The 12499-nt window shown below is 44.2% G+C and overlaps 1 protein-coding gene across 5 annotated transcripts in view; it reads left to right on the top strand.

Moving 5' to 3' along the window:
• Window positions 1-12499, top strand: part of LOC122928662 (protein CEPU-1-like) — a 744346-nt gene that overhangs the window by 446861 nt on the left and 284986 nt on the right. For all 5 annotated transcript variants that reach the window (XR_006387916.1, XM_044281728.1, XM_044281727.1 and 2 more), the window contains exon 2: window positions 6947-7031. Coding sequence is in view for 4 of the 5 variants with exons in the window: in XM_044281728.1 (XP_044137663.1) it covers window positions 6947-7031 (85 nt within the window). In the remaining variant the exon portion in view is untranslated. The remainder of the gene's footprint in view (window positions 1-6946; window positions 7032-12499) is intronic.

Genomic DNA, 12499 nt, shown 5'->3' with positions numbered 1-12499 from the left:
AGTCTGTGAGTTTGGCAAAGGGACGCTTCTCATCCTCTTAAAGTGACACTGGCAATTATTGTAGAAACCAGAGCTGAGGAAGGAGGGGGAGCAGTGCAGACCCCCAACAGCATGTGGGGTCCCCAGGAGGGTCCCGCTGTGAGTAAGGTACTCTCAGCACTTAACACACTGATAATTAAATGTGACCCCGCGACGCGTGCGTTGTCTTGGGGATGATCGCTAATAAATGTAGTATCATAGCGGCAGAGGAGACTGTCCCAGAACATTTGACAGAATAATCATTGCACTGCAGGAGCAATCTATATATTTCCTCCTTGGAGAACTACAAATCCTATTGTGCCTCATCTGCTATTCTGGAGATGTCTCTCCAATTCATTGTACAGTATGGTATGATAGCTGCACTTAGCCCAGTCACTACCCTTCTTATATTGTACCTGTGCCCAATAACTGCCCTGCTTATACCTGTGTCACGTTACAATCCTTCATATACTTGTGCTCAAACAATGCTCTCCACACACCTGTGCCCATTCTCTTCCCCCAATACTTGTGCCCAGACACAGCCCTCTCACACCTGTCCCAAGACACTGCCCTCCACACCTGTGCCCATTCTCTCCCCCCCATACACCTGTGCCCAGACACTGCCCTCCCACACCTGTGCCCAGACACTCCCCTTTACATACCTGTGCCAAGACACTGCCCTCCACACCTGTGCCCATTCTCCCCCCCATACACCTGTGCCCAGACACTGCTCTCCACACACCTGTGCCCACACACTCCCCAGTGCCCAGACACAGCCCCCCATACACCTGGTCCCATTCATTGCCCTCCAGATACTGCCCTCAACACCTGTGCCCATTCTCTGCCCTTCATACACCTATGTCCATACACTGCCCTCCACACACCTATGCCCATTCTCTGCCCTTCCTACACCTGTGTCCAGACACTGCCCTTCACACACCTGTTCCCATTCTCTGCCCTGCATACACCTGTGCCCATTCTCTGCGCTTCATACACCTGTGCCAAGACACTGCCCTCCACACACCTGTTCCCATTCTCTGCCCTTCATACACCTGTGCCCATTCTCTGCCATTCTAACACCTGTGCCCAGACACTGCCCTCCTCACACCTGTGCCCAGACACTGCCCAGTTGCCGACCTTTTTACACCTGTGCCCAGTTACTGCCCTATGTACACCAGTGCCCAATCGCTACCCCCATAAACCTATGCCCAAGTGTGCCCAAGCACTGTACGTATATCCATGCTCTCCATATAGCATAGTTGAGGTGGAGTTCATCTTTAAAATGAGGACTGATTCCCCCCCCCCCTTCCCCTTGTGTGGGAGCAGAGACGCTGCTGTCGCTGCTCTATACATCATACAAAATGAATACCGCACAAAATGCCATTTTTCTGGAAATGATGAGTCCTGTGGATTCAGAGCAGAGTCTATAAATCCAGGCGCAACACAAATGTAACCCGTCCCTCACCGGTGCAGAATGCCACAGTAAAGCCAGCTAACGGTGCCTGCATAGGGGTGCAGCTTTACTAGCAATAAATCCATGCATATCCACACCAGAACCACACAAAAAACATTATACTTGCGTTCTTTGGTGCGGATTTGATGCGGTTTCTGGTCTCAACTTTCAATGGACAAGGGGTGAAATCCACCCAAAGAATTGACATGCTGAGGATTTCCCAATCCACACAGAAGGTCAGTGTCCGCATAGAAGAAAAAAGCAGAGTGCATGAGATTTGTGCAATAATAGGTTCAATTTAAAAACACATGTTCCATATTTGCATATTTTACGTATTTTGTTCATTATCGTCTGTGTTTCAGCAACCTACAAAACAACAAGATATAGTTAATCCTTTACCAAAAAACTGAGCAAATACGGATACAATGTGGATCCAAAAACAGAATGAATTGTAGAAAAAGCCCCATTGTATGGCACCTCTGTATGTGATCCGCACACAGCAGTTTAGTTCTTCTAGATTTCCCGCACAAACTTTTATGCGTTTTTTGCTGTTTCTGCACCAAAATCTTCTTGTATAACTTCCACATGGAAAACTTGCACACCGTGTACATGACGTTTTCTTCTACGTAGTTGATACTGTACTCCACTGCGGTTTTTCTGCAGAAGAATTTGTACATTAGGTTTGGTGCGGATCCTTCATGGATCTGCACAGACGGATCCGATAATACAACCGTCTGCATCCGTTCAGAACTGATCCGTTTGTATTATCTTTAACATAGCCAAGACGGATCAGTTTTATATTATCCCAGATTGTGTCATAGAAAACAGATCTGTCCCCATTGACTTACATTGTGTGTCAGAACGGATCCGTTTGGCTCAGGTTTCATCAGACAGACACCAGCGTTTTGGTGTCCGCCTCCAAAGCGGAATGGAGGACGGAACGGAGCCAAACTGATGCATTCTGAGAGGATCCTTTTCCATTCAGAAGGCATTGGGGCAAAACTGATCCGTTTTGGACCGCTTGTGAGAGCACTGAACAGATCTCACAAACGGAAAGCCAAACCGCCAGCCTAATACGCACTGTGGGGGACATTTATCAAATCAGAAACGGCAGTTTTGTGGTCTAAAAAGGTCAGAAATCAGGGCAACTGTGACATTTTCATTTAGTTAAATTTGTGATATTTCATGATCCTCGCCACTTTTCACAGTAGTCTATGTCTAAGGGCTCATGCACACGACTATTGTTATTTTGTGGTCCGCAATTTGCAGATCTGCAAAAAAACACAGATACCGCAATCCACATTTTATGGAACAGAACGACCAGCACTAATAGAACAGTCCTATCCTTGTCCGTAATATGGACACTAATAGGACATGTTCAACTTTTTTGCGGAACGGACGTACAGACACGGAATGCACATGGAATCATTTCCTGCAAAAACACAATGCCCTAAGAGCTAAAGGTGACAATTAGACCTGGATCATGGCTCATTTCCAAAAGTCGCCATCTATGTGACTGGTTACGGGACCCTCAAATCCTATGTACCGTGTGTGACTGGACTGCATGACCCGACCCTCATATGCTGTATCTTGTGTGACTGGGAAGTAAACTCTGTGGGCCAGATTTATCATGACTCTGACAGCTCACTCCACTTTCACATAGTCAAATTTATGATCGGCCCTTTAAGACTGTAATAAATGTGGTTTGACGGTAGCAGTTTATCCGTCAGTAAGCAGCTTTACAAAAGTCGCACATCTTTACAAAAAAGTTGCACGTTTTTATGAAAAAGTTGCATGTTCTATTAAAAAGTCTCATAAGATAAGAATGGTCCTCACTGGAGTGAAATTGCGACTTTTTCGCGACTTTTTAAATAGTCCCAATAATAAATCTGTCTAGAGATTCATTTACATAAGAAAACACGCCCACTTTCAGAAAACTGGAGAGCATAGTGCAGAGCAGAAAAAAGTCGCAAATTTGTGTGCAGTTTTAGCGTTTAGTACTTTTTCACTCCATTATTCTGACCTGAGCTAATGATAAATTAGCTCAGGTCAGAGCTATAGAAGTATAGAACGTTATCTGTATCTACCACGATATGCCTGTCCCTGAATGTATCACTGTGTCCCCACATAGCTTTACATAGCTGGATCTGGATCTCCATATGACACTATACCATTATCACTACACATCACTTGTGTCCCTCCTTTCTATATGACACTATGCCATTATCACTACACATCACTTGTGCCCCTCCTTTCTATATGACACTATGCCATTATCACTACACATCACTTGTGTCCCTCCTTTCTATATGACACTATGCCATTATCACTACACATCACTTGTGTCTCTCCTTTCTATATGACACTATGCCATTATCACTACACATCACTTGTGTCCCTCCTTTCTATATGACACTATACCATTATCACTACACATCACTTGTGTCACTACTTTCTATATGACACTATACCATTATCACTACACATCACTTGTGTCACTACTTTCTATATGACACTATGCCATTATCACTACACATCACTTGTGTCACTACTTTCTATATGACACTATACCATTATCACTACACATCACTTGTGTCACTACTTTCTATATGACACTATGCCATTATCACTACACATCACTTGTGTCACTACTTTCTATATGACACTATGCCATTATCACTACATATCACTTGTGTCACTGCTTTATATATGACACTATACCATTATCACTACACATCACTTGTGTCCCTCCTTTCTATATGACACTATGCCATTATCACTACACATCACTTGTGTCCCTCCTTTCTATATGACACTATACCATTATCACTACACATCACTTGTGTCCCTCCTTTCTATATGACACTATACCATTATCACTACACATCACTTGTGTCCCTCCTTTCTATATGACACTATGCCATTATCACTACACATCACTTGTGTCCCTCCTTTCTATATGACACTATGCCATTATCACTACATATCACTTGTGCCCCTCCTTTCTATATGACACTATACCATTATCACTACACATCACTTGTGTCACTGCTTTCTATATGACACTATGCCATTATCACTACACATCACTTGTGTCACTGCTTTCTATATGACACTATGCCATTATCACTACATATCACTTGTGTCACTACTTTCTATATGACACTATGCCATTATCACTACACATCACTTGTGTCCCTCCTTTCTATATGACACTATACCATTATCACTACACATCACTTGTGCCCCTCCTTTCTATATGACACTATACCATTATCACTACACATCACTTGTGTCACTACTTTCTATATGACACTATACCATTATCACTACACATCACTTGTGCCCCTCCTTTCTATATGACACTATACCATTATCACTACACATCACTTGTGTCACTACTTTCTATATGACACTATGCCATTATCACTACATATTACTTGTGCCCCTCCTTTCTGTATGACACTATGCCATTATCACTACATATTACTTGTGTCCCTCCTTTCTATATGACACTATACCATTATCACTACACATCACTTGTGCCCCTCCTTTCTATATGACACTATGCCATTATCACTACACATCACTTGTGCCCCTCCTTTCTATATGACACTATGCCATTATCACTACACATCACTTGTGCCCCTCCTTTCTATATGACACTATGCCATTATCACTACACATCACTTGTGTCCCTCCTTTCTATATGACACTATGCCATTATCACTACACATCACTTGTGTCCCTCCTTTCTATATGACACTATGCCATTATCACTACACATCACTTGTGCCCCTCCTTTCTATATGACACTATGCCATTATCACTACACATCACTTGTGCCCCTCCTTTCTATATGACACTATGCCATTATCACTACACATCACTTGTGTCACTACTTTCTATATGACACTATACCATTATCACTACACATCACTTGTGTCACTACTTTCTATATGACACTATGCCATTATCACTACACATCACTTGTGTCACTACTTTCTATATGACACTATGCCATTATCACTACATATCACTTGTGTCACTGCTTTATATATGACACTATACCATTATCACTACACATCACTTGTGCCCCTCCTTTCTATATGACACTATACCATTATCACTACACATCACTTGTGTCACTGCTTTCTATATGACACTATGCCATTATCACTACATATTACTTGTGTCCCTCCTTTCTATATGACACTATGCCATTATCACTACACATCACTTGTGCCCCTCCTTTCTATATGACACTATGCCATTATCACTACACATCACTTGTGTCCCTCCTTTCTATATGACACTATACCATTATCACTACACATCACTTGTGTCACTACTTTCTATATGACACTATGCCATTATCACTACACATCACTTGTGCCCCTCCTTTCTATATGACACTATACCATTATCACTACACATCACTTGTGCCCCTCCTTTCTATATGACACTATGCCATTATCACTACACATCACTTGTGCCCCTCCTTTCTATATGACACTATACCATTATCACTACACATCACTTGTGTCACTACTTTCTATATGACACTATGCCATTATCACTACACATCACTTGTGCCCCTCCTTTCTATATGACACTATACCATTATCACTACACATCACTTGTGCCCCTCCTTTCTATATGACACTATGCCATTATCACTACATATCACTTGTGTCACTACTTTCTATATGACACTATGCCATTATCACTACACATCACTTGTGCCCCTCCTTTCTATATGACACTATGCCATTATCACTACATATTACTTGTGTCCCTCCTTTCTATATGACACTATGCCATTATCACTACATATCACTTGTGTCACTACTTTCTATATGACACTATACCATTATCACTACACATCACTTGTGTCACTACTTTCTATATGACACTATGCCATTATCACTACATATCACTTGTGCCCCTCCTTTCTATATGACACTATGCCATTATCACTACACATCACTTGTGTCACTACTTTCTATATGACACTATGCCATTATCACTACATATTACTTGTGTCACTACTTTATTGCACTAATATATTGCACGGTAAATATCTTTTTATCTGTGAGGAAATTCAGAGTGCTGGGTCAGGGTGCAGGGGTCCCGGGCCCTCAGGAGCCACAGGTTGGGTGCAGAAGGAGGGGAGCAGTGAGAGGAGGAGATGGAGGAGGGTCAGTCAGGCGGCGGGGAGGGAGTGAGGCGGCGGGAGCGCAGAGCAGGCAGAGCCCCTCAGTCACACACGGTCCTCGGCAGTCAGAGAGCGGGCTCCAGAGACATGTAGCAGTGAAAGCCCAGGGGGCCCCTGGTGCTGCTGCAGTTGTCGGTGTCAGCTGCGCTGTGTCTGGTTGTCGGCAGGCGGGGGAGGGGGCAGGATGACGGGGGTCGTCGCCCCCTGGAGGTGGTTGCTCGCCCTGTGTCTGAGGCTGCTCTTTCTTGTGCCCGCAGGAGTGCCGGTGCGGAGCGGGGACGCAGGCTTCCCCAAAGCAATGGACAACGTGACGGTGCGGCAGGGGGACAGCGCCATCCTCAGGTAAGAGGGGTTTCTGTATGATGTATAGGGGGGTCGTGCTGTAAGTACTTATGTGCATGTCATCTACATCTACAGGTCCGGCTGTATAGAAAGGGCAGGACCTGTGGAGATATTATATATGTACAGTATATAAGTGTATGCTATATGTGTAATATAGAGGTCTGGCTGTGAAGTAAGGGCAGAACCTGTGCGTGTGTATATAAATAAATATATATATATAGTATATACTTCTAGAAGTCTGGCGGTATAGAGGGGACAGGGCCCGTGGAGATATATTATATATATATATATATATATATATATATATATATGTACAGTATATGTGTATGCTATATGTGTAGTATATACCTCTAGAGGTCTGCCTGTATAGAGGGGGCAGGACCTGTGATTATATTATATATGTACAGTATATAAGTGTATGCTATATGTGTAATATATATATATACTTCTGGAGGTCTGGCATTATAGAGGGGACAGGACCTGTGATGATATGTACAGTATATACGTGTATGTCATATACATCTACAGGTCTGGCTGTATAGCGGGGCCAGCATCAGAAGTGATATTATATAGTATGCTACATGTGTATTATATAACTCTGAGGGTGTGGCTGTATAGCAGGGCCAGAGTCTGATATATGGTAAGTATGGTATATAGTGTGTGCTATATGTGTATTATATACCTCTGCCTGCAGTGATATATGAAGTATGATATATAGTGTGTGTGCCATTTGTGTATTATCTTATATTTGTGCTATTTGTATTATCTGTCTGAGGTTATATTATATAGTAAGTATGGAGTATAGTATGTGCTAGATGTGGATTATATACCTCTGTCTGAGGTGATACTATATAGTAAGTATGGAGTATAGCATGTGCTATATGTGGATTATATGCCTCTGTCTGAGGTAATACTATATAGTAAGTATGGTGTATAGCATGGGCTATACGTGGATTATATACCTCTGTCTGAGGTAATATTATATAGTAAGTATGGAGTATAGCATGTGCTATATGTGGATTATATGCCTCTGTCTGAGGTAATACTATATAGTAAGTATGGTGTATAGCATGGGCTATACGTGGATTATATACCTCTGTCTGAGGTGATACTATATAGTAAGTATGGAGTATAGCATGTGCTATATGTGGATTATATGCCTCTGTCTGAGGTAATACTATATAGTAAGTATGGTGTATAGCATGGGCTATACGTGGATTATATACCTCTGTCTGAGGTAATATTATATAGTAAGTATGGAGTATAGCATGTGCTATATGTGGATTATATACCTGTCTGAAGTGATATTATATAGTAAGTATGGTGTATAGCATGTGCTATATGTGGATTATATACCTCTGTCTGAGGTGATATTATATAGTAAGTATGGAGTATAGCATGTGCTATATGTGGATTATATACCTCTGTCTGAGGTGATATTATATAGTAAGTATGGAGTATAGCATGTGCTATATGTGGATTATATACCTCTGTCTGAGGTGATATTATATAGTAAGTATGGTATGATGTAACAATCACTGACCAATCACCAAAGTGTGAATTAGGCCTTAGTGGCATGGTCCCTGCTGATACTCTGTTAGCTGCAGTGGGGACCCTGCTGCTGTATTTGCTGTATGCTGGCCATAAGTTTATCATATGTAGGTTGAAGGATGGTAGGGGTTGTTGGCCGCTCTCTGCTGAGAGTAGTTGGCAGTTTCCCAGTCAGGGGAGCACTGAGGGAGTGAACACTTCATCTTTATAGGCAGCTCCTGTGTGCCGTCCTCCTCGCAGTGTAGCCCTGGCCTGGCAGGGGTTGCTGTTTCCTCTGCAGCTGCGGTTGGAAGCTGGGATGATCCTATTACCCTCATTAATTACCCCTGCACTTGTATGCACTGAGCGCTGTCTCCGGCCTGGATGGCAGCAGGATGCCCAGTGTATGGGGGGCACTCGGGATGTTTCCTCACAATGCTGGCTATTGTACGCTGCAATGTGGGTAAGGACGCTGCTGTTTATAGTCTGTGCGCTTCCTACGCTGCAGCCCCCCTCCCCGAAGTTCAGTGCTACCTGTGCCCAACATCCCACTTCTCATTCTCTGCAATCAGACAGCTGTAAACACAAAATATACGTTTCCCATACTGCCAGCGATTTATATACCCGAACCGCAATGGCAGCCACGTGACGCTGATTAACCCTGAGGTAGACGCCGGCATGTGGCTGTGCAGACTGTAATAATTCAACTATACTGGGAGCTACAGGACGGAATTAGAACAGTGAGGGGGCGTAGTACTGTGTGCACCCATCTAAGGTGACATCGCTCCGCACATGCAGGGCGACTGTGCACATGTGCTGTCCATGGCCCCTAGTCCCTTACAGATTTATTATAGTTCTCTCTAACAACCTCTTGTATCCACGTTATCCCCTTTATCCCGTCAGTGCTCCCAGTGCCTGGTGTTTTCGGTTGTGAAACGCCGCAGATCCGACCACCCCTCTCAGGTCTGTATGGACAATGCAGACCCATTTTCTTCAATAGGGCTTGAAAAAATATGGAAATTACTCTGTGTGCATTCCGTGTCCGTGTGTCCACATGTCTCTCCCCCCCCCCCGGACAAGATCAGGCATTGTTACAATGGGTCGCAAAAAAAAAACGGATGTAGCACAGACTTCACACATACAGTCATATGCATGAGCCCTAAGTCACAGTCGTTCTGATATTGTACTGTGTCAGTGGTCTTTTTGGGGGGATACGATGATGCGGTGGTAGCAGTTCACTCTGTGCCATGTTTAGTTCTACACATCCTCTGTGGGCAGATTTCACCAGGCTTCACCGTTTTAGACGCTGTTCTTAATAACCCCTGCACTGGCGGTGGATCTTCCAAAGTTATGTAGTGGCGCCGACCTCTTCATAACTTTGGCGCACCCACCGCTGGTCTAATTTTACACCAGCTCCCTCCTGGTGTAGATTTAGGACATTTTTTATGCCTAAAACAGGCATAAAAATATATAAATGAGACGGCTCTGGTGACCGTTCCCTTCACCACCCACGCCACGCCCCCTTTTTTAGACCTGAAGTGAGCCGGAAAAAGTCGCAGATTGCAGCGCAAATAACCTTTGTGTCGCAATCTGCCACAGATATACGTAAAAAAACTGGATTATATCTAATAGTAAATGATCCCCATAATTTATAGATAGCAATCGAAGTATACTATTCTGGTGATGTCCGACACCTTGGACCCCCGCTGGTGCTCACAGTAACACCACAGCCTTCTCTCTGCTCACCAAGTACAGCGCCATACATAGTATAATGGCGGTGCCCAGTATCGCAGCTCAGCCCCATTCACTTCAATGAACATGACAACACATGGTCTAGGCAAAGCTCAAAGAAGACCGCGTGCCTCCTCAAACAGCTGATCGATGGGGATCCTCGGTGTCAGACCCCCACGATCAGTTAAAAACTGTCTGAAAACCCCTTTAAGCCCTGCAAACCTGGTGCCAGACACTGTTATGCCAGGTTTTGCCATATTGGACTGTTTAGTAGTGTTGGGTCCTCGGGGGTTTACCATGTGCCCTCCTCGGTGCTCATAGGTGAGTGGAGCGTCATGAGATGTCCTCCTCCGTGGGGTCATGCTAGTGACAACCTAATGTGAGGTCAACTTGGGGGTCCGCAGTGCACATTGCTGGTGCAGCCTCTGTACATTACATTCAAATTTTATATTTCACCGAGAATAACCCTGTTTCCGGCGATTATCGGTCGCCTCTGGCTGACAAGGTTATAAGATATTCTGACAAATCAGATATGGCGTAGTGGGAGCAGCGTCAGGAAAATGGAGACAGATTGGAGGTGTCAATCACGAGCTGACAGTGGATGGACAGGACACAGATCACTTCCCAATACCCCATCGCCCTGGATGGATTGAATAGGGAATTATAATTTTCTCTAGTTTTCCAGAGAAATTGTCTTGTCACTCAAAAAAACTGTAAAAAGTGATGGAGTGCTTCCTTCCTGTTATCTGAGGTGTTACATAGGACTGCAGGTAACATCTACTACATTATCTGTACTCGGAGAGTTATCACTGTGTGTTATCTGTGGTGTTACACAGGGCTGCAGGGAACATATCATACATTATCTGTACTCGGAATTATCACTGTGTTATCTGTGGTGTTACATAGGACTGCGCCTGAAATAATGAGTGTCTGCTGGATTGTTGGCTGATTGCTACCCGTTTATAGAATCCGCGTTCCTAGGAACTCTCGTTCTGCCCTCCTCGGGCGATAAGGGGGCTTTTACACTGGTCATCGACTTGGAATGATCTTTCCCCGATCATTGCTGGGTGTAAACGATCACCTGACAAACGTGTAAACGCTTGATTGTCGTGTGATCGCAGCTTTTCTGCTGCTGACAATAATAGAACTGCATGTGTCCCTACAATCATATTAAACATAGTATGAGCACACGCAGTGCAGATGATTGCTCCCGGGTAATGGAGCTAAATGAGCGCCCACTGGCATGCGGCACCATCGATAACCACTTCTCTTGGGCAAAAAAATTGCTCTTGTGAAAAGGACAACTACATCTAGTGCGTTATCCGTACTGGAGCTGTTTATCACTGTACAGGCAGCTTTTTTCTTTTCGCACCTCTATAATTGTCTTTGGTACAGCCATCATGTTAAGGTGCCGTTGCCTCATTGAGTACCGGCTGCTGCTGTGCGGCTCTTCCCTTTGCATTAGCAGTAGGATACGCTTCTGTCTCGCAGATGCAGACTATTCGTATAAGCATTTAATTGCTGAGTGACGCTCAATGTTCTGGGCGATGCTGGAGCCAAAGATTCGTGTGTGGCGGACGCGTCCTACATAGACATGGGCAGGACGTTGCACAGCAGCAGTGCAGGGAGCATGAGAGAATGGGATGTTTTCTGGTTTTGACTTCCCATTATCTCTGTGTGTAATATAAAAGGTGTCAGCACTAAGACAAAACGCGATGACAGAGATTGATGCTGAGAGATAACTGTCACTCGATGAATCTGCCTTGATTAGTTTTCTCGTATCTGGCTGCAGGGTCACAGTGTTAACTATTAAAATGAAGCGATTGACAGAGGAGGATTGGCACAGACTTGGCAGCCACTCCCGTGTCTTCCACCTCCCTTCTGCCGGGCTCGCCACTTTTTATCCCCACCCTTGATAACCTGTGAGCGCACCATGTGAAACAGATGGAAGTAGATGAGTATAGTTTGGGGGAAATCAGCCTTTTCCTGTGATGATCTGTATTAAGTGCGTGTGAAAAGCTTTTTGTTGTTGCTGAGTGCACTGTCTGGGCCAGAGATTGGTTGTGTATTGTGTGAAGAAGACAGGATCGGAGGGAAGGCGTAATTAAAGCAAGGTGAATTGAGAAGAGCGGGAAAGAGTGCGGCGACTGTGGGCACTCGGATGGTTAAAGATGCAGCTGTGTGAGCGATGGCAAGAACTCAGGCCA

This window comes from Bufo gargarizans, chromosome 2, assembly GCF_014858855.1.
Source record: "Bufo gargarizans isolate SCDJY-AF-19 chromosome 2, ASM1485885v1, whole genome shotgun sequence".
In the NCBI taxonomy this organism is placed as follows: domain Eukaryota; kingdom Metazoa; phylum Chordata; class Amphibia; order Anura; family Bufonidae; genus Bufo; species Bufo gargarizans.
Note: the sequence above shows the minus strand (reverse complement) of the source record. Positions and strands in the feature narration are given on the sequence as shown.